This window comes from Microtus oregoni, unplaced genomic scaffold, assembly GCF_018167655.1.
Source record: "Microtus oregoni isolate MIOR12 unplaced genomic scaffold, Mior012 000026F_ref0000081, whole genome shotgun sequence".
NCBI classification, from domain to species: Eukaryota; Metazoa; Chordata; class Mammalia; order Rodentia; family Cricetidae; genus Microtus; species Microtus oregoni.
This window is the reverse complement of record NW_024543085.1, coordinates 26863011-26887515: the sequence shown is the minus strand read 5'-3', so window position 1 is coordinate 26887515 and position 24505 is coordinate 26863011. Positions and strand designations below refer to the sequence as shown.

Sequence of the window (24505 nt, the reverse complement as noted above, 5' to 3'; positions counted from 1 at the left end):
AGTATGTTTTCTTTTTAGAACACACTGCTCTCTTAAACCTGTTGGGCTTTCTGACACTGCTACAGGTTAATGCTCTGCCTCCCCTGTTACTGCTCTGTTCTTGCCACTTAGGATTCTGCTGCACCACTGCAGGATTTCCCCCCCATATCTCAAGTGTCTTTACTACACAGTATGGGCTTTAGCACATGTACCAGGTTTTTCTGTTTTTTAAAATTAACTTAGGGGTATTACGACCTTTCTCTGGCTCCCAGTTTTTCTGGACATGTGATTTACATATGGCTTTTAAAAACCTTTCTGTTGGAATTCTTGCTGTTCTTGAAAACTAAGCAAAACAACAACATGGGAAGTCTGAGAGCTAACCTGCCATATGCTCAGGTCTTTTAATTTCAATTCCTTTAAGGTTAATATTCAAAATGGAAAAAATAATTTTTAAATGTGTCTTTATCTTGCCCTCATTCTTCTACATTTTGAATGTTAAGTATGAAACCCTAAAACATCATGGCACTACAAATAATGTTTGGAGTGTCATGAACATGAGTTAATAAGTTCTAACTTGCAGCTTTATTTACATGAAATCAAATGTACACTGGAGGCTTAGACAGGTGCTGCCTGCTCAGCATCATAAAAGTATAATTGTTTGGCTGACTTAGGACCAAATTCTGGTTTCTCCATCTCCCTGGTTCTCTTATACCAAGTGACCAGTTGAAAACTTAGCACTATTTATTTAATAGTAGCCAACATCCAAGGAGCATCCTGTTTTCGCAAACTCAAGACAAACAGATGCTATACACAACTGTAAGCTATGGCCAGACTATGCCATAGCTCTCCTATTTTCAAACCCATACAAGTAATTTTTTGCAAAATTCAGTATTTTTTGGTAAAATATTAACATTTTTGATCAAAAGAATAAACTGTTCCCTAACAATATCATGTGCTGGCATTCTGTTCTTAGATGATCAGAATCAGCCTAACTTCTTGAACTTCTTTTTCCCAGAACACAGGATGCCAGGAAGAATGGCTTTGGAAACTCAGCCATAAAGACCCTGTACAAGTTCCAAACTCAACCAGAGGATCCTAACATTTTTATTTTTCACCTACGGTACTTGATGGATATAGTTCATCATTCTTTTATACCAGTCATGTATTAACAAAAACATAAAAATAGGATCATTTCAAAGCAAAGCAAAACATTCTATAAAGAAACAATACGTAAAGGCCTGGGCCTCAGCTGCAATGTAAGACTTTAGGCCAAAGCTGGAAAGCAGCACAGCTCTATCACAATGCCAGCTGATAAAGTGAAACAGATCTTATCTCTCCCACAGGCTGAAAACTGTTGTAAACAGGTCAAATGAGTAAAACTTCCTACGTGAACAACAAAGCAGTTACTGTTGTCTTTGACTATGATAGGGATGATGAAGAAACAATTGTCTTGTCCATAACACCATTACATGCTGAGTTTCAACTTAATCTAGAATGTGTCAAATTTTACATAGCTTCGTATTAAATTTCTGATTACAAGTAAGACAAAGTATATTTTAGTCTAACTCTAGATTTTAAACTTATTAGCAAATGATTTTAAATTTCAGGGAAACAGAATAAAAAATATTAACAGGGTAAATTGTAACTGTTATAGTTTATATATATTTTAAACCTCTAAACTTGTTTTTCCTGACATTACTAAAGTTTTAAATAGGTTAACAATTCTATAAATATCCTATACCAAAAATAAAAAATGTAATAATAACCTTACACTTCCTGAAATAATTATCTTTTTACCGACCAATAGTGTCATCAGTTAGCTAACACCATAAAAACTCTAAAGTAGACCTCTAAGAGCAAAAATTACTCAGCACTAGTTAATTCTACTATCATTTAACTGCATCCAACCTGATGGTCAAACACCAGTTTTGGTCCACCATCAGCAGCAGTGTCTTCACTTAGCAACATCCAGGTATTGGTGTCAATGTCATAACGGTAGAAGTCACTTTTCAGAGACTTGCTGTTCCTCACAGAGGAATCCAAGTAACGGCCCAACGTGTAGATTTGCCTCCGTTGAATGTCAATGCACATTTTATGACACGACCTGGCACTGGGACCATTCTGGAGAAAGAAGGGTGGAAAGAAAAAGGAGTGTCAAAAGCAAAGAGCAGAAATGTTCTCTTCTGTTATATTTCATTAAAACTCATAAGCAATTGATACGGGTCTATCATTAAACTTATAATAAATCTCTAAAGAAAAGCAAAAGAAGCAGTAGGAGACACAAACTTTACCTAGACATGCTTTAAATCTGCCAGGAAAAAAATATGAACTATTTTATACTCTCTGGCACTTGTTATAACATCATATACATATCCTTGTATGGTCCACTGTATCATATACATGAACACAGTCCAATTCCCTATCAAAAATCTTCTTTAAGGCGTACTGGATCTTTAAAAGTATTGTGAACAAAAAAAAAAAAAGAAGTTTAAAAGATGTGCATGTATGGTCTATGTATGTATAAGGTGTGTGCATGTGCGTGTAGGCCTGAGGCTAACATCACCTGCCTTGGTTTGACTGTTATTCACCAAATGACTATAGCTTGTTTCAAGCTGATATAAAACTTGCCAGCACATTTTCTCAGTTAAGATCTCCTCTTGCCAGATGTCTACGTTTGTGTCAAGTTGACAAAAACCAACCTATACACTTGCTAAATCCTGTTTACATTACTGTGGATAGATGTGTTTCACTGAATCCTTACAAAAACTCTCTATATAAGGAACTCATTATCACTACTTCACAGTCTAAACTACTTGTCTAGAGTTAGAAAACGAAGAAGTGATAATGACAGCTAAGCCCCACTGTAACCAGATTTTAAAACACTATAAAAACCCTGTTCTTTTCACTTCAACAGGCAATTGGCTTTTTTCCTCAGAAGAGAGAAATAAGCAAAAATCTAACTGCTAATAAAATTTATATGCTCATGACTGAGATGACGAGAAATAGGAAGCCTGCTGAATGGCTACCAGGAGACTGGGTGTAATCTGCAGGAAATAAAAAAAAAAAAAACCCACTATAAGGTCCTGGAGCAAAACAGAACACAAAATAGCAATATCATACAGGGAGCAACATAATATAAATAATTTGATTAATTGTGGGAATATTACACAGGAAAAAGGCCTGACATTAGTAATAGCAATAAAGAAAATAAGCTGAGTGCAATCTGTGCTTTCATATTCACACAAATTATTCTAATACTTAAATTTTAAGGTTTTTTTATAAGATTTCATAGATAAGGTAGAAATATTATTTACGGAAAGGTTTATTCCATTATTAGGTAATCTCAAAAAAACGATGGAGTTATATACAGTAAGCCCATGCCATATTCCCATTAGTATGAAATTTAATTTTTAAATTAGAGACAGCACCTCTTGCTTCAGTCAAAGCACTAATACCATTAAAATGACAAGTAAATTATACCCTAGAGAGAACAAAAATTAAAAATGAAGATAACAGATAATAGAAAACGAGAACTAGAATATGTTAGTTTTTTTATAAAGGAAGAGAAAATTCGACGAACATCAGAAATAAACTCAGAGATATCACTGAAGAATAACAGGAATTACAAGGAAAATAATGTTTATTAAGAAAAACATGTATAATTTGACAACAGTTAAAAGTGTACGTAAAAATTTGGCAAATGAAATATGCAGATAAAATGGCCACAGTCTTTTAAGAAAATATAACCTATCAAATGTCATGAGACATGACACAAAAATGCAAAGTCCTTCCATCTAAAAAGTGAATTTATCATTCAAAATCTTCCTATAACAACAGACTCAGATATCTGCCCTGGTAAATTTTTATCAAGCATCCATATAAAAAATATTACTAATTTTAGACAAAAATTTCATAAGAAATTTCATAAGAACTCATAAAGAAAAACTCCAATTTGAACTCTGTTCTATTCCACTTCTAATAGCAATACAGAAGGAAGTTCTGACATGGTTCAATACATGTTCATGATAAAAAAAAAATCAAAGCAAAGCAGGAATAGAAAAAAATGCTTCAATCTGATAAAAGATGACAACAATACGAAGCTACATTAGTGAGATTCTGTCTCATAAAACAACAAATATCCAAATAGTACATTTATTCAATAGCAATATATAAATGTTCTACATCTAAGTTCTGAGTCAAGAATGTTTATTCTCACCAACTCTATTTACCAGTGCTCCACCAGGTCCACCTGGTGAAATGGAAAGACATTAGAAAACAACAGAGGTCATGAGGAAACGAAGAGAAAGAGTAAATGAGTTCTCTAGCCACACACATCCACTTCACCATAGTAAGTGGATTTAGTAAAATGGCATAGCACAAATGAATGCCTCTCTCTGGGGTACTTCAGACAGTCTATAAGGTCAAAGTTCTTTCCATGAAAATACTTAAACATTTCTCTCTTCATTCTCAAAGTTCCCAGGGGCCACATGACTTTCTGATACTAAAAGTCTGAACGCAGAACTAGATGTGACTCAACTATTCCCACTACTTTCTATTACATCAAACACCGTGACTTTAAAAGTATAAAACAAGGCCATTTTATGTAGAATGGTTGTCTCAAAAAGCATTGAGTGTAGTTTTTGGAGTTCCAAGTTCATACAGAGGTTTTTTTCTCATGGTCTATATTAGAACAATTATAACTAATCAAAGTATCTTATTCAGTTGGGCATAGTAGCATATGCCATTAATCCCAGCACTGGAGGAAGCAGATGCAAGCAGATTTCTTTGAGTTTGAGGCCAGATGGGTCTACATAGTGAGTTCCAGGACAGCCACAGCTACATTAGTGAGACCCTGTCTCAGAAAAGAACAACAAATATTCATTCAAATAGTATACTTATTCAGAAATTATGATTAAGAAAGACATTTTCTCAAAGTAAGAGAAGCATATGAAAACTGAAGTAAAATGGAATAAAAAAAATCTGTTGCCAATGATATAATACACCTTTTAAAGAAATAATCAGAATTGTGGAAAACTGCCATTGATCTTGACATCTTCTCAATGTTCAAAGACCTTTCTATGGAAACTGATCATGATATGAACAAATGTATTTTGGGATAGCATATAATAAAATATGCCAACATTTATTTAGAAGTGACTCAATATTTTTCAAATAACCAAAACGTAAGTGAAAAAGCATATACAGGCTTTAAAAAATCCATTCAATGAGCAAACAGGCCAATGAATTTTAGTACAGCAGGTACAAAGAACATGTAATATGGTCCACATGACAAGCTACCATAAAAAAACAAAAAAAAACATGGCTATTTGGGACATGAGCTCAAATAAAGCAATACGCAGTTGCCTGGAATTGGTGCTATCTATCCTCTTGCCCTAGGTACATCTATAAGTGGTCCAATTTTCTTCATTTTTTCATGTAAAACATGTCCTAAGAGAGTAAATATATAAATAAGAATCTAGCTGTCCGTGACTAACCCAGTCATTACATGTATCTCTAAAAATCTAAAAAAATGCTATTTTTAAAAAGTTATCTTAACAAAAATATGTACAACTGTTTTTGTAAATTAATTGATAGATATTAAAAAATATTTCTAAAGTGACTTTCAATAAGCATAACCCAAACAAATTAAGAAAACACTAGCAAGTTTTTTTTTTACATACACAAAGGAATCCTACTACTCTAAGATTTGAAAATCACTAATATAAGTAAAATCCAGTAAGAAGAGCCCTGCCTAATTTCTTATTGCTCAATAATCCTAGGAATGAAGTCAGAGACATTTACTAAAACAAAAGGCACAATTTAAATGTGTGTGTGTGTGTGTGTGTGTGTGTGTGAGAGAGAGAGAGAGAGAGAGAGAGAGAGAGAGAAAGAGACAGAGAGACAGACAGACAGAGAGAGAGAGAGAGAGAGAGAGAGAAAGAGAGAGGGGCAGAGACAGAGAGTCACTGAGACTGATTCTGGGCATAACAGGGGCTTTGAGGTTTCAAAGCCCACCTCCAGAGACACACTTCCTCCAACAAGGCCATGCCTCCTAATCCTTCTAATCCTTCCCAAATAGTGCTACACTCTGACGACTAAACATTTTTATTCAAACCACCACAGGCAGGAACAAACCATAATAAACCCGAGCTCCAGTACTGAAACATTTTATTACCTACAAAATAAGAGAAAAGTTATCAAAATAATCACTGTTCAACTTCATTTTTCATGTTACCGTGTGTGTGTGTGTGTGTGTGTGTGTGTGTGTGTATGTGTGTGTGGGTGGGTGTGGGTGTGGGTGTGTGTGTGTGTGTGTGTATAGTATAAAAATAATAAAATGAGCTGGGCACAATGACACATGCCTGTATTCCCAGCACAGAATATGTAAAGCCAGGAGGAGAAGAAGCTCAAGCACAGCCTTGAATTCGAGGCTAGTTTACCTTATCTAGTGAGACCATGTATGTGTCAAAAACACGTAACATCTGTACTACTCATAAAGCCTCACCCCAGGACACCCTATCCTGAATTTTACATTCATAATTCCTTTGCTTTACTCCAATACCTGCTTTTTATTTAATTGACATTATCTGATTATTTACAAAAGCATATCTATTATTTCTTTAATTTAATTTAATTTCTACATAATATGCTTTATGCCTATCAGGAATTCAGGTGGGAAAGCAAGAATACAAACCAGTTTCAGGTAAATGTGAGCGCACCAAAGGTGGTTTAAATTCTGCTTAGAGAGCTTCAAAACAGGCTATATTGAAGAAGGGAAGTCTAAATTGAGTGTTAAAGAGCATACAGGCTGGAGATGGGCGATCTCACTGAGAACACGGGGACAACGCTGGCAAATGAGACAAGTGAGGACATTGTAAAATGGCAGAAATGGTTTGTGCAGTCATCACACACAGTTAGGGTATATGGCTGGCAAGTTGGTGGAGGTCAAATCTGCATGAGAACTGGAAGCTGTCACTAAATTAAAGAAATTGGGATAGGTACAATGGTTTTTATTTTGGGGGTTTATTACCCCCCCATACTTTCTTGTACTTTTAACAACCCACTATACATGGACTTAGCTATCTGACTCTTTTTGACAAATGAGACAAAAGCAAACTTGGTTTTGGTGGAGTGTTCATGGCTATTTCATCCCCTGGCAGCCCTGCCTATAATTAAACTTTCCTTTGGGCCAGCAGCTCACAAATAATGACACAGAGACTTACTAATTATCAAAGCTCAGCCTTAGTTTAGGCTTGTCCACTAGCTATTTTTCTTCTATCTCTCCCTCCCTTTTCTTTCCTTTCCTTTCTCTTTTTTCTTTTTTTCTTTCTTTCTTTCTTTCTTTCTTTCTTGTTGTTTGTTTTGTTTTTGTTTTTCAATACAGGGTTTCTTTGTGTATCAGTCCTGGCTATCCTGGAACTATCTCTGCAGACCAGGCTGGCCTCGAACTCACAGAGATCAGCCTGCCTCTGCCTCCTGAGTGCTGGGATTAAAGGCATTAACACCACCACCCGGCTCCTACTAGCTCTTATAACCTAAATTAACCCCTATTTTTGTTAATCTACATTTTACCATGTGGCTTTTACCTCTCCCATTTTGTGTGTCACATTCTGTATCTTTCTTGATGGTGTCCTCAATACATCTCCTACTTCCTTTTTCTCTTTACCTCAAAGTCACCTCTATACCTCCTGCCTAGCTATTGACTGTTCAGTTCTTTATTAAACCAATCACAGCAAAGTATCTTCACAGTATACAAATATCCCACAACACCCGCCCTTGTCACAAGAACAAGTCCCAATTAGCCTACAAATAGGCAGATGATTAAGTAAACACAGTCATGTAGTCTCAGCTGAAGTAACCTTAGACTAGCCAACAGCTGTCTCCCAAATGAGGGCACCTACCAACAGAATGACCCAGATAACCCACTGCCTCAAAAGCAAATAAATGCTTACTACTATATGTCATTAGAGTTCTATGAATGACTGATGTTAAAGAAAACTCAACAAGGATCAAAACTAAGGTTTCTAAAAGATTATTCATTTACTAGTTTTGTTTCTTTAAAGGCAGGATCTGGGTGTGTGGCACAGGTTAACTTGGAACTTTCCTATGTAGACACAGCTGGACTCAAACTTAAGGCAACTCTTAAGATGGTCATGTATTCCTGTAATTCCGGGAAGAAGTATCACAAATCAAGGTCAGTCTAGGCAATTTCATAAGTTGGGTAGAGTAGTGAAGAGAAGAGAGGGAAAGTGAGAAGAACACAGACAAAGGACATTGAATGCAGCATTGACATCAGTGGACCTGTGGCATAAACTTGACACAATCAAATAGGGAAGATTTGAAGATGAGCTCTATGCTTACTGGAAGAATAGTTACAGATGTAATTAACTTAATCCAAAAAGGCTGAGAATAAATAAAGAGATTTTAGATATGTCTTTTATTTTTGCTGAGGACAGAAATAACCATTTCAAAACATGATGCTTCAACACTGAAAATGGAAGACCATTTTTATGTACCTGGGATTAGAAAAAGAAATCAGAATTTCAAGGTTTTATGGAAAAATAATTATTAGCCAAATGATTAATCCTTGGAACAGACTGAGTAAGAAAGAACTCCATTTTCAAAGACTGAAGGCACACCACCAGATCTTTTGAAATCAGTCTTCCTAAACAAAAATCAGTGGGTTTGACTTAGGTCTTTTTCTCCGTTGCTTTTTTTTCTTATAGTTTATTTTCCAGTCTACAATCTGAACTACCTTAGATGAAGATTACGGTAAAAGGTTTACAACAATTTTGGGGGAAAGATGAGTGATATTTGCTTTTCCCCTGCATATAATCATGTAAGTATTTAATTCAAAGCCATAAAACAAAGCTATTTTCATTAGAGAAATGTTTCATTTATACATACATAGACACAAAAACAAATACATGTATAGATACCATTTCAATTAAAATAAATATCACTTATAAAAACTGACAGGTATAGCTTAACGATGAGGATTAAACCTGAGAAATGCATTGTTAGGCAATTTCATCATGTGCCAATATTCTATACAACATCCATATAAACAAGTATGCCTGTGATAGCCTAAACAATATCTTATGATCCCACCACCATGTACATGGGCTATCAATGGCTAAATACTGTTATGTAGCACATGAATGTACAGTGAAATAGTGAATGGTCAAAGTAGAGACAAAATGGACAAAATGAGACAAGGGGCTGGAGAGACGCATAACAGTTAAGAATATTGGCTGCTCTTGCAGAGGACCTGGATTCATTTCCTAGAACTCACACGGTAACTCACAACCATTCATAACTCCAGTTTCTAGGGATCCAATGACCTCTGCAGGCCCCAGACATGCATGTGATGCACATATGTGCATGCTGGCAAAACAAACAAGCATATATTTCTAAAAAGCTAGACAGCGTAGAACTAAAATATCAATAGCACACTTCCCAGAGGAAATACAAACAAGATGGTAGGGCTAGACTACTCCAGTGATACTGCACTTTGAGGCTTAGGTTCCATCCTCACCAGTGCAATAAAAAAATTAAAAAAAAAAACAAGATGAATGTTGGAAACAAGAATAAAGTGCTAAGGCACGAAAAGAAATTATATGATTATATTTCTAAGGTAAAGTAGCTTAAAATTAAAAAAAAAACTATTGCTATTTAATGCTACAAAGTAGACTTGGCTACACCAGTAATTGGTGAACCAGGGATAGAAATTCAAATGCAAGATATCTTACATCCAATTTATTTTCTTCAAAATTCTTTTGCACTACCACTGCTGGGAAGCATCAGAGAAGAAAACAAGCATGCAGCAGTGTATACCCATGAATGAAAAGACTAGGAACTTGCCTCTTTCTCAGTGTCTCTAGAGATACATGTCCACTGGTTCTCCTTCACACTGTATGCCCAGAAGTCAGCAAGATCTTGTGTTCCATCCCAGCCACCAAACAAATAAACAGTCTCTATGAAAATCAAAAAGGTATGTATTAAAAAAAGCCACAGGGACAAGGGTTAAGGACCAGACTCACTCAATTGTTTCAAAGAATATTTAAGAAGGTACTTTTCATTGTTTTCACAGTATTATTGTTAAACTTGTAGCTTTCAAAATGTGCTCTAGCCGTTCTTAAACCTAAGTATATGGAAAGACTGCTGCAGAAACATGTTTTGCAAATTTATTTAAAAAATCAGATCACTAGGCCATGTCCCCTAAGATTCTGATTCCAAAGTTCTTTAGTGGCTAAAAAGTCTGAATTTTTAAAGTATCCCAGATGAATCTGGTACAGCCAGTTTAAGAACTGGTCTATTGAACCGTATACAATTTATATTTACCAGCTTCTTAACAATGCAGCCAAATTTTAGCTACTAAAGGCTGACAGAGTTACTCAAAACTGTAAAAGCCTCAAAATTTAAAGAAATGCAAAATTCAAGAGTAACACGAGGACACGTAGCTGTTACTGGGGGTGGGGGGTGGGAGGTATGAGAAAGGATCACATTAAAGGTGATGTCTCCCTAATGCCAAAGCAATGGTTAAAACTAGCTGGAAGTTAAAAATAAACTGATAGATAACAATGGTAAACCCATGAAAATTGGGCTAATATTTCCCCAAATATATTGTAGTAGTCTTCCTTTTCAAAGATTAATATTTTGAGAAATCAATTTCTTGTCACTCTGAAGTGTCTGTTGCACTTATAGACAAAATTTTTCTCAGTGAATCTTTACACCTGATACCATATCACAGATCCCTCCCTATACAATGCCTCTCTGTTTTTGTTAAATAATTCCCCCTCTGTAAAAATGTTATACCTTCACAGAGAAACCAAAAAAAAAAAATTAAAAATGTTATACCTACTGATTACAAACTGTCAAGCCACTGACCCTTTGAAGTGTGTGTTTTAAGACTATATATACTCACGGCAGCTATCATCTAACCATAAAGATAAACAATTCAAAACTACATGTGGACTCCACTTAGAGTTGGGTTGTCATCTAAGATTCTGTCATGTTTTCATATAACTTAAAAATTTAAGTAAATTTTCCAAGTGAAGCATTCACAAATGCTTCAGTGCTGTCAGTGTAAGAACAACCCTCTAGAGGAAGACTCAGTTCTAGTTGCTCACTGGACACTATGGTCTGAAAATGAAATGCCCCCCAAAGGCTATTCTTGAAGGTTTGGTCCTAGCTGGTGGTACTATTCTGGAGATTTCTGGAAATCTCAGAAGGAGGCCTTAGCTATAAGAGGCAGGTCACAAGGAGTGAGTCCTGTGAGACAATATGCTGTCCTGGCACTCTTGCCCTCTCTCTTTCCTGGCTACAATGCTATGCGTTCTCCTAAACTCTTCATAGACTGGTAGATAAAAATTCCCTAAAAACCGTAAGCCTAAACTGTTTGTCACAGTCACAAAAAGTTTTGATAATATAGAAATTTGATGCTAGAGAAGGAGGGTTGTTGCTGGTGAGTAACCAAGACCATATGGTTCTTTGGAATTGGTTTGCAGAAAGTTTGTAGACGATACTTAGGATGCTAGAGATAGAGCTTAGTCGGCAATTCCAGCAGAAGCTCAGAAGGTGAGAAGACATGGTCACTGCTAGCTGCTTTTAGTTTACAGAGAAAACTGAGAACAAAAGGCAGACAGAAAGATTTGAAAAACGTTGTTTAGAAAAACTGTATACACATTTGTAACTAAGAAGGACATGGTTTCTGAACTGTTTCGAATCATTAAAGAAGCTAGTTTCTTCTCAATGAGACAATAGGAAAGATGACATGGAAGCACCTTAGGAATTGGCCAGATGAACACCCATAGCAAAGAGTAAATAAATTAGAAGACTTTTCATTGAGAAATCAGTGCTTCTAGGGCACTCTGACCTCACCTATGAAGTTATTTCCGAAAGATTATTTAACTAACCATGCTAGCTAGGTTACCCAGGCATTGAGCCCACTTTAGCTAACAACAGACTTCAGTGTAGTTTACCTGATGTTGGTTTCACAGATATACAGAGTCATGAAGGTTTCTACTTAGATTTCCAAGTTAGACTGAGAAGTGAGACAATATGTGCATAGAGTTCCTGAAAGGGAAATGCATGAAGCTGCAAGAATGAAGACAAAGACACAAATGAACACCTAGGAAGTTAAGAGATTTCAGGAACACAGAACGTATACTGAGGAATGCTGCATGTCAAGAAAAGCTAGCCTTAAAGAGAGGCCATGAGGGTTGGAATCATCAAATGGTTAGAAGCAACCCCTTTTAGAGCTGGACTGTCAACGCTGTTTCTGAACTGCATGTCTTTTTCTCATTTCACACCATCACATACACCAGATGCTGGATATGAGCTACACATACATTTCTATGCCTCCATCTCTCCACTCCAGAATGGAAATGTCTATCCTGTCATTTTATGGTAGAACTATATCTAACTTATTTTAAAGAGGCTTACTTTTAAGAGCTTGTCTTGTGTCTTAGCAGAGATTTTGGATTTGAACTTCTGTCCCCTACAGGCTCATTATTAAAGGCTCAGTCACAGCCAGAAGCATTACTTTGGACCTTTTTTTCTTCTCTCTCTCTCTCTCTCTCTCTCTCTCTCTTTGTTTTGGTTTTGTTTTTTAGACAGGGTATCTCTGTGTAACCTCTGGTTGTCCTGGGACTCGTTTTGTTCTGCCTGCCTCTGCCTCTCAAGTGCTGGGATTGAAGGTGTGCACTGCCTGGCTAGAACAATGGGCAATATTTTCTCTTAGGTCCTTGACCTCCCTCCCTCTACCCCCCCTTTATTCCTTCCTTCCTTTCCTTTCTTCCTTCCTTCCTTCCTTCCTTCCTCCCTCCCTCCCTCCCTCGCTTCTTTTCTCTCTCTGTTTCCTAGCCACCATGATGCCTACAACAATGGACTAAAACCATGAACCAAAATACTTTCTTCCCCCAAGTTATTTTTCAGAGGTATCTAGTAACAGTGGCAAGAAATTAATACAGTGATCAAGCACAAGCCACTTTATCTTCCTCAGTCTTAAGTTTTTTTTTTATTTACAAAATTCTGTTCAGAGGTTCCTCAGATTTAAGTTATACAAGTTGTCAAAAATGAACATTTCTATTTAAAAAGAAGGAAAACACACAAACTTCCAGCTACCTTTCAGTCCTAACTACCCCCAGACACTGTAACAACAATATTACTGTACTAGATTTCAAACCAACCAAGACCTGGAATCCCTTTGGCACTGTAAAAATATGAAACAATGGTAATTATTTAAAATACTAGAAGTCTATCTTATTTGATAACTATAAAACAATCCATTATCATTAGTTAAAATAACACTGCTTCCCAGATGACATACAATAATGTCCAGACACATAATTTTACAGGAAAAAGAATAAAGAATTTTCATATGGCTTAAGAATATTTTCCAAGACCTCACTATAACAGCAGTTAACCCTGTTAATTTCTGAAGCTTGTAGAGGGAGGCCCATATAACTAAAATAGCAGTAGCAATCGACCTTTTGTTTTATAGTACTTCTGGGCACTCTCTGGATAAGGTTACCCTGGTTCATTAACTTTAATAACCCTTTCTCTTGGGCTCTGAGTTCTCAATGTTCTTTCTGAAAAGCAGGTCTCTTTGTACGCATAAACTCTCACAGCAAAGAAAACCCACATTTCCACAACAGCCTCATTGATAGCTGAGCAAAATAAAATCTGGCACAGGGCAAGCATCCCAAAAGAACTAGGCAAAGATGTTATCCCTGCTCATGGATGCTCCGTGGTCCGACTGGAGCAATAGTACAGCTAAGTGAATCTTGTAGAAACTTAGTATTTTGATTGACCTGAATAAAAAAGGTGCAACAAAAATTTTAATTAAATCACCTCATCACTTAAATCTCACAAAGATAAGCCATATAGAAATAAATACCAGAAGGTGTCATTACTCCACCAAAGACAAAAAGGATTAACCTCTACAACTGTCTAGAGAGAATTATGGTAAGAGGAAGGTGTAGAAAAGAAGAGGAAAAGCTGGAATCTTAGCAGGAAAGCTGGCTTACTGGAAACCCATGCCCTCCCACACAAGTCCTGTAAACATGTCATGATAGCCTAGGAACCTAATCTTCTTCACGCAGCAAACTTGTCTTTCCATTTCCATTTGCATTGTCCTAGCCCTTCAGCATATCTATTTGGTAAGTTTAAAGTACTGATTTGAACTCACAAACCACTGTAGGAAATGGAAAGAGATGGAATAGTCCCTTGTCCTTGAAGAACTTACCGTCTAGCCATAACTATAAGGGTACATAAACCACTACAACACAGAATAGAGCAAGTGCCACACGACGGCAAAAGCACAAGTGTTCTAAAGGGAAAGAGGACATGTGGCTGAGAACTCGGCAGATTTGTGGTAAGAGAAGTCTCTGTCCTGGAGTCAGAATGTGGCTTTGTCTTCTGGTCAGTAGAATGTGGGACAGAAGAAAAAGCCTTTTAAGCAAAGTAAAATAACAAAGAAACATAAACAGAACAACACAACAAAAATGTTTGAAAAGCCATAAACTCCAAAGTCAGACAGATTGTAGTCCCAATCTTGACTCTATAACTACAGCTGTATGACACTAAAATTCCCTAACCACTAGTTTCCTAATGTTTCAATTGTTTATCTTTTATAAAAATACAGTGAAAACTAAAATCATACAAAGCATGCAAAGAAGTTGTATGATGAATAACTAAATTACAGAAAATGTACAGAAAATCTGGACACAAAGGTAGTAGGCAGACAGGAAGTTTAAAAAGACAGTGACTAGATCATGGTCAAGATCCAATTATTATGGCCTAAACTTAATTTCATAGACACTGGAGGAACTAAAAACAATCTTAAGCAGAGCAGTTAGAGTCTGAACTTGCTGCAGAACGACTGAAAAGGAAGACACAGGAAACAAGAGAGAATGGTGGTAATATTGTTAGCAGTAGCCTATTTTCAAAATTTCAAGTCAATCTCATTTAAGAGACCACATCAGGTAATCATCAATCAATCCATCAATTATTATTCCATAAATCTTATAATTATTCTTTGGTACAAGAATATATCATTTGTTACCAGAACCTCATAAATCATGGCTCTACTTACTTCTGGTAGTACAATTTACATATTGTTCGTGAATAAAAAATAAGGAATGTTAACATAAAGTAAAGAATTTGGCCTTCTATACACCATTTGCACACCTTTTGTAAAATAAAATGGGCTATTTTTACTTCAAGTGCTCAACAGTAATATCTATCACTCTACTCTGAGTAAATCAGACTGCTGATTGTATAAACCTCCACAAGATGGCACACTATTCATGATTAAATGAGTTTGTCCATTTTGAAACTACAGACTAGATCAAATATGTGTTAACAGAGAAAGCCAAACGTCATACACAAATCAAGTGTCAACAAGGAGACAGTGAGATGGCTCAGTGGGTAATGCCTGAAGACCTGAGTTCACCTGACCACAGAGATGTCCCCTGACTTTCATATGCATATCTTGACACTCATACCCTAACAGGAATCATACACACAATAAAAAGAAGTACAAATATAACCACCTGAAAGTTTGATGATGATTAACAACCCCAAGTCCTCTTTACTCACTTCATTAAAAACTTCAAGAAAAATTGAGACATATGTCTTTTGTTTGCTTCAAAGCACTTTAATGTAAGTAGTTTAAGGTTCAGGAGGATAGAGGAGAGCTTCTAAATGACAAATCCCCAGTAACTTCTTCTGCAGGCATCAAATGATGGGTATGTGTTGTCTGAGCTTTTCCCCTAAATTCAGTAATAATTACATAGGAAGAATAACCTAACACAAGACAATCCATACTGAAACAAAATCTCTCCACACAAACTGTTTTACCTAGACCACAGATGAAACCCAAGACACAATTAAAGACTATTAAAAGGAGAGGTGTTAGATTCAGGGACTATAATCAATAAAACTGACATACATACAGTAGGCCAAAGTAGAATATCCATCCGCTACCATGGTAAGTACACCATATATACATGTATATGTACAAATATGAAGAAATAATGAAAAGAACCAGAGACATATATCCTAGATGAATACACATGTAAAAGCCCTTAATAGAAGTCTTGGAAACCAAGTTCATCAATACACTGAGAGACTATATTCTACAATCATGCCAGTTTCATTCCACGGATACAAGGATGTATCAACACATGCAAATTAGCAAATTTTTTATTTTATATTATTATTATATAATATTTATAAAATAAAAATATATTTTTTAATATTTATAAATAAATATATATTATTATTATATGTTTATAAATACTATCAAGGGGGCAAAAGTCACAGGATTATCCTAACAGAGACAGAGAAGGCATCTAAGAAAATTCAACAGACCTTCATGATAAAAGTCCCAAAGAAACCAGAAATACAAGAATCATACCTCAGAATAATAAAGTATGTGTATAACAAACTAATAGCAGATATCATGCTGAATGGGGAAAAACTGAAGGTGTCTCCTCTAAAATTGCCATTATTATTTAATGCAGAATTTTAAATTTTCACCAAGTAATGAGCAGGGAGGTTGAGATTGAGATGAAAGGGTTACAAGTACAGAAGCCACCATGAAGAAATTAAAAGCAGGGTCTGGGAGACGGCTCAGCCAGTAGAGTGCTTGTCACATAAACACAAGGACCTGAGTTTGATCCCAACACCCACTTAAATAAGCCAGATTATCTACATAGATTGTAATCCCAGCACAGGGGGAGAGAGATTGACAACATTCAATGTCAACTTGTCTCCACATACACATGCATAAATGTGCAAAAATTTATGTATGGGTGCACACACACAAACATGGGACACACAGGTGTGTGTGTGTGTGTGTAAAATATATGCACACAAAATTAAAATCACATGACTGTAATAGTGATTCCCACTATACTTTTTTGTTTGTTTTTTGTTTTGTTTTTGTTTTTTAAGACAGGGCTTCTCTGTGTAAGAGCCCTAGCTGTCCTGGAACTAGATCTTTAGATCAGGCTGGCCTCGAAATCACAGAGATCCACCTGCCTCTTCCTCCCGAGTGCTGGGATTAAAGGTGTCCACCATCACCACTTGGCTGTCCCACTATACTTCTTAAAACTACAATTTCTACTTTAGACAAACAGGAATGGCAATACGGCCATTGGCCTCTTAGAACCTGCTGAAATTCCGTCCCTACTGTATAAAACAGTGTAACAGATATCTATACCTTCATTGTTTGAGCTTCACAATAACTTCAATCTTCAGTCACATTGTTCATACTAAGTTCTTTCATGACATTTGTTTATCACTTGAATCTTTGTTTCCACCTTCAAATCCCATACATTATCTTTAAATTATCTTTTTTTCTCACATATGTTCTTTCCCTGTCATGTATGGTCTCTTTCCCACAGGTATCACAGTAATAAACTGTAATGGCATTTCAACTGTGTTTTAATAAATAGAAATTGCCTAAAGATCAGAAAGTAAAACAGACCCACTGGTCACCTTTAATCCCAGTAACCACACTAGTTGCCATAGAAACCAGGTGGTTGCATGTCTTTAATCCCAGTGATGCATGCCTTTAATCCCAGCCCTAGAGAGGATTACAGAAACAGCCTCATTCTGAGATTCCTGGAGGCAGGATCACCATTTTGGACTCAGATTGAGGTAAGAGCCAGTGGCTGGTTGTTTTGCTTTTCTGACCTTCAGGCTGAACCCCAATTTCTCTGAGTTTTTATTAATTGTTCTCCAATAAGCACCCTGAAACTCCTGCCTGTTGAAAGTGGGCTTTAAGTATCATGATCACCTCACTGTTGGATAAAGAGCATTTTGCTGAGAAAATTAAAGAGTCTTTTTCAGATAGTTTCCTTCAGTGTATTATTAGCAAGAATTTGCCTCTTTAATAAACAATAGGCACGTTTGTTGCTCTGACACTGAAAAACAAAAGCCTAAAAGGCTACATCATATTCAAGCCTACTTCTGTATGGTAGGCTAGTATCTGCAAGAAGGAGCACAGATTAGGAAACAAAATTCTATACTTTGAAAGAAAACTTTTCCAAAGAGACTCTAATAAGAGTCTCAAGTTCTAAAAGCCACTGTATGTATTTAATATGTAGTTTAAGGTGAAATCGTCAATCTTATTACTAACATTTTTGAAAATAGTCAAGATTTTGTATCCATACTGTATTTTTTCTAATCAGTCACAAAATAATCTCAATCTATAAAAGAAGTATTTTTATTCCCGAGGTACTGGTCAGCACACCAGAGTAACAAAATGGTATAAATACTCTTAGAAGAGTAAACTGCTTGAGTGAGTACTGGCTTTGTACTAAGTGGAGCTATGTGAAGGATGCATCTCTGTTAGGGTATTTAAGGTCAGCTGGGCAGCAGCCTCCTCTCTGTCAACTTTCAGACATGCATGCAATTAATGTTATTCCCTTCGCCATCTGGTTTAACGAGTAACATTTAACTTATTTCATAAATGGAAAGAGAAGTGTATCCACTCTCATAAAGCATCTGAAATGCAGACCAACCCATACTCTAGAACTCTGTTGGCACACTGCTAGTGTGACTCACCTGTCTGAACATCGATAACCATCTGATGGCCCCCTCTCATTCCTGGTCGGTTATCTTCTCCATCACCTGGAGAAGAAAAAGTATTTTCTATAAAGAAATAATAAAACTTTCAATTTTGGAGGAGTAACTTCACTTGTAAGTATATAAAGGGTAGTAACAAACACTTTGCATGTACTCCTTCAAAATAGTATAAATAAGTGAAAGGAAGAATAAAGGAAGAAATATCTTTGTTTCAACTATTCAAAAAGTTATAGGACTCTAGGAAATGGTGTATGTACACGTGTGTTGAGGATAAAACCCAGGTTCCCATAAAAGATAAGCAAGAATTCAAACACCAAATTATATTCTCAGCCCTAAGATAACAGGATTCTAATATCACATTTGATATAAACAAGGAAGTCTAAGGTTTTCATCATAAATCTCCCATCAGTTGAATTTATTAGTTTGGCAAATGAACTTCCCTGATTTTTGTATGTAAAATTGACATCATCTAACTCTGTACACAGGATTTTCACAGGAGTACTATAAAATAACTGAAATGTGTAAAAAGCACATTTTGTCATAGTGATAAAAAAAGATTTAAAAGATAATTTAAATACAATAAACTAGGGTTGGGACTATAGTTCACTGGTAAGAGTGCTTACCTAGCTTGTACAAGGCCCTTAGTTCAATCCATAGCTTCAGGAGAAAAAAACGATGTATAATAATCCACTCTGCCTCCTAGTTAAGAAACCCATGTTCTACAGAAAACACGTGCTCTTCATTAACAGAGTGGGAGAACTTTGGGGTAAACCAATAACAACGGCCAGGAAGGACAGTGCAGCTTACCTTTGGTGCTCTTAGGAATGATCTGACTCCACCGTGGCTTATATTCCTGCTGACTGATATACTGATTAAATAGGCCATCTGCAAGTATTAAAAATAAGAATTATAGCTCAGCTGATTCTCCAACCTCCCAATATACTACCAAATATAAACAGTAAATGATTAGTTGACACAACAGAAACAAATTGCATTAGCAGCAGCCCATATTAAATGTATGTTTCCACAATTACTATATTCATTGCTATAAAGTTACTGCTGCATTCATGAATAAGCATGTGACCTCCATAAAACCCTGAAAGAAGGAAAACACTAAGAGGAAAAAAGTCAAGATGACAATTTAAGGTTGAAAACCAGAAGCAACAGAAAATAGTTAATAAATAATCTGAATATATGTTTTATTTCAATGAAACACAGTCATATATACCTTAAAATCATTTTGGGCATCAAATACAAATGGGAAAAGAAAGAATAATCAAAGTCAGGAAGAATATTTGCATTCTGGTGATTTTCCACTACCATTCTTTATTTTATTTACTACTTTTAAAATCTTTACCCCTTATAATAAATGGACTCTTAAATTCCGATGTCTTCCCCATGAAAAGTACTTAAGAGTTCATAAATTTTGTTACCAGATTACAAAATAAAACAAAAAACAAAAACAAAAAGAAACCGAACAAGCCCTAAATAAGAAGATATAAATTCAACAGCTTTGGCGTAGGCACTTTATAGTACAACCTCAGAGAAAGAAAAAAACTCTTTAAAACACAAATTCTAGTTTTCTGTGGGTACAAAGTAACAGATTAAAGTACCACCAGCAGAAACTGTATTTATTGATGCTGCCAAATGTTAAAATCCATTTTGTCTTAGTTCATTTAATTCTAAAAACAACCCTAGAAGGATTTGCATCTCCTCTTCTAAGATGGGGAAGTACCTATTTAGAGAATTGAGGAACTTTATCAAACTCACACATATGCTAAGTAGTGGTGCTGGGACTCAGATTCCACTTTGTTTTTCTTCTCAATCTTTGCTCGGTAAACTTTTCATCTACTTCCTAGAGGAGTTATCACTATACTATAGTGATTATATATGATATTATATCTATATATAAGTATTATATATATTATATATTACATTTATCACTAGTTACTATGGAGAGTACCCTTCCCCAACTCACCTCTCTACTCCAAATAATTTTCATCCTACACCCATGTCTGTCACAAGTTCATAAATGATATATAAAATCAAATTCTAGATAACCATACAGGAGCAATCTTCTAAAGGACTTGTAAGCAATGTTTCATTGCTTCTAAACAGACATACTTGATCAAGAAAAAAGACTTTTGTTCTCTGGACACGCATACACACACATGCAATATATAATGCATGCAACTACTAAATTCTATTTGTAGAGCTAGGAAAAGAATCAATTCTATAGTAATGACAGAGCAGAGAAAGATAAAGACACTACTAGATCACTGAATCAACCAACCAGGAAAGCTACCTCCCGCTTTGGTCTTCCTGTTAAGTCATCCAGAGACTTTTCCGTACCAAGTTCGAGGTTTCTTTTACGCGTATCCAAAGAGATAACTAACAATGTGCTCATTCTCTCAACAATTCTATCCCTTGACCCTGATTTCTATCTAAATGAGGATTTCCTGTGTCATTGAAAACAAAAACTTGTTCAAAAAATGTCTCTTTTTCATAACTTGCCTACTTGGAATTTAAACAACCTCCCCAATCTCTTTCTTTTCTGGATTAAGAAGCTGTCATAAACAACCCTATATAATCATCTAATTTCTTTCTTCTTTGCCTTTGTAACCTTATCAAATCAACAGAAAAACTTTTTAAGTCAGTACAAGCTAGATGTGGTTATGCCTTAGTCCTTGTACTCTGGAGGCCAAAGCAGAAGTCTTAGGTGTGACTAGTATAGCCAGCTGGGGCTATCTAGTAAGTTCCAGGCCTTCCGGGGCTACAGTTCAAGAATCTGTCTCACTTCTAAGTTCTTACACACTTAGAAGGTGGCATTTACATTTTCATTATTATAGGAAGGAGAAGTATATGTAGTACAATTTAATTTAGTGAATGTGTCTATTACATAATTTCATAATTTTAGAACCTTGCTTTATTCAGCATTCCTGACTAAATCCTCCTTTATTATAGGATTTGGGAATCTTCCCCCTCCTGGAAGTGTAAGGTGAAATAAACCCTTTCCTGCTTGTGATGGCTTTCCTTGGTTGTCAACTACATATGCAATTAACTAAAACTCAAATGACTAGGCACACCTGTGAGGGATTTTTTTTTCTTAAGTAATTTGAAGTGGGAAGGCTCACTTCTAATCTGGGTCTTTCAGATGGGAAGATCCACCTTTAATCTAGGCCACACTTTCTGCGGGCAGCCTTCATAAAGGACATGGAAGAAAAAACTGTCTCTCTTTGCCTGCTTGCTCTTGCTAACAAGTCCATTCCTTCGCTGGCAGTAGAGCCTACTTCACTGGGATTCTGTTGTATACTGAAGGCAACTGAGACATCCAGCCTTGTGTACTAAACCACTGGATTCATTATTGGGTTAGCTGAACCACACAGCCTGTAAACCATTCTAATAGAGCCCATATATATATATATATATATATATATATATATATATATATATATGGAGAGAGAGATTCATTCTATAACTTCTGTTCCTCTAGAGAACCCAGACTAATATACTGCTTTTGGTTGTGGTGTTTTATCACAGCAATAGAAATTTTAAGACAGCAGAGGGTATGGAAACTGTAGGAAGTGAAGCCTTGTCAGAGGAAGTAGACCACCAGAAATGTGCCTCTGAAAGTTATATCTAGTTCCCTCCCTCCTTCCTGTCAAGCCATGAGGTAAGTAGCTTTAACCACATATTCCCATCACCATGATAGTCTGCATCACTATAGGCCCAGAGTCCACACAGTCAAGGGCTGTAAACTAAAATGTCTTGACACAGAGAGCCCAAGTAATTAATTCTACACTCTAAGTTATATTTTGGTAACAGAAATACATAAAGTAGCTATCTTACAGAAAGCTAACTAACTAGCACATTGTACTAGTTAAAATTTACAGCAGTAACGCACAACTATTAAAAGTATAGAGAATGGTATCAGACTATGGGAGCCCAAAAATTAGCTCTGTCACTGATTAGTTATGCTGTCATAGCAAATTAATCATTCTCCTTCATGTAACAGAGTCATCGATAACACTACACATACCCCCAGAAAGCAGTTATAACAATTACAAAGATCATAAAAGAACTTAAAAAAAAAAGGTTCATTGTAAAACTTCAAACACAAGTGATGGTGGTGGTGACAGCAACAACAACAACGGTGATGACGTAGTGTTTGGAATTATACTTGTTAGAAAACTATTCATCTTTTTTGTGCACCAAATGAGAAATACGGCACCCAATCAAACAGGAATTAGAGAGAAAGAATACCAGGTAAAGAATAAAAGAAGCTACCTGGAAAGAACTAGTCTTGGAGAATAAATTGGAAGTGGAAAATAAAAACAAAAGTAAACAGCAAAGAGAATACAACAGAAACAAAGGCATGAAGGCATAGTCAGAGAGAATTATGGGAAGAAGTTATGTTTCAGGAAGCAGACTGGTGGTTATGTGGGAAGAGAATGCAGCTTTGCATTACTGAGCACTGCTGAGAAAAAACAGAATTACAAGGGAAGACGAGTACAGAAACTTACTATTCAGAATAGCTCTACCTTCTGACTCATAAAATTAGCCAGGAGAAAGCTGCTCTAACACTAGTTTGCTTTGTTCTCTGCCTCCTGAGTGCTGGGATTAAAAGCAGGTGCCACCCACTGCACCTAGCACGTCTGAAGATTACTAAAAACCATCCAGATTACTAAGAACCAACATAGATTTACGCTAAGATATGGAAAAGGAAAGGGGGATGTCAGGAGCCATTTCAGGCTTCTCCTTTCTCACAGGGCCTTGAAGTAAAAACCTTGAGACAGAACAGTTAAAGTTAACCAAAACATTAAGTGCTAACCTTGGAGACTCAAGCTCTGGAAAGCACCACAGAGCGTCTTCAGAGCTTGCTGCTTATCACTAACAGCAGGTGTTCTAGCCACTGATCTTGCAACTGCCCCACTTAGCTGTTGAGCTGCCAAATCCCTTCCCCCTTCCCCAACAGTTCCCCCTGCCCGAGTTTCTCACTGAGGAGTATTTAAAACTAAAGCTTGCTTCAATAAACGGAGACCTTGACAAATTGAGAACAGAATCCTGTTTGGCTTGTTTGGTCTCCATTTCTCTCTCTGTCTCTCTCTCTCCCTCCCTCTCCCTCTCCCTCTCCCTCTCCCTCTCCCTCTCCCTCTCCCTCTCCCTCTTCTCTCTCTCTCTCTCTCTCTCTCTCTCTCTCTCTCTCTCTCTCGCCCATGTTCTTTCAGGTAGCGCCTCTTCAGACCCTGGAATAACTGGACCTGCTGGGTGGGTACAGGGGATGCAGCACAACAGATGAAGCAGCTAAACAAACCCATGAAAGTAAGAAAGTCTTGGTCTAAGACCTCAGTACCAAAGAGACATGAATGTTGAAAAGTAGTCTTGATAGCAGATGGAAACAGTACGACAGCCAAAGACATAAAACGCCAATTGTCAAAGCTGAGAGAGAGAGAGAGAGAGAGAGAGAGAGAGAGAGAGAGAGAGAGAGAGAGAAACAAAACAACAACAAAAAAGCCCTGAAGCATTACAGAAATAAAGATCAAAGTGTTAGGAGGAGACACTAGTGATGATAACTGAAATGAGATAAAGAATTCAAAGCATAAAATTAAACAAAAATGTCAAACTTAATAGTATAAGTAAAACACTGAGATAAATGAAACTAAGAGTAAAACCAATCACATAATTAACAGGCTGCCAAGTGCAGCACTGTAACTGAAGACAACTCTACAAAACAAGCTAAAGTGAAGATGGACTATTTAAACAAATTTAAAAAACAATAGATTTCTTTCAAAGAAACAAGTAGAAAAATAACAACAACAATCGGTGCCAGTTAACAGCAGAATAATAAATAAATATGCTTGAAAGTATTAATTGTGCGGTGGTGGATGTGGTGGCACACGCCTTTCATCAGCACTCACACTCC

At 36.4% G+C, this 24505-nt stretch overlaps 1 protein-coding gene across 2 annotated transcripts in view; it reads right to left on the bottom strand.

Annotated features, from left to right (window-relative positions):
* Mkln1 (muskelin 1) overlaps positions 1-24505 on the bottom strand; it is a 123203-nt gene that overhangs the window by 36918 nt on the left and 61780 nt on the right. For both annotated transcript variants that reach the window (XM_041675437.1, XM_041675438.1), the window contains exons 7-10: positions 19390-19467; positions 18562-18627; positions 9844-9956; positions 1888-2100 (exon numbers count right to left, since the gene is read on the bottom strand). In XM_041675437.1, the coding sequence (XP_041531371.1) occupies positions 1888-2100; positions 9844-9956; positions 18562-18627; positions 19390-19467 (470 nt within the window). The remainder of the gene's footprint in view (positions 1-1887; positions 2101-9843; positions 9957-18561; positions 18628-19389; positions 19468-24505) is intronic.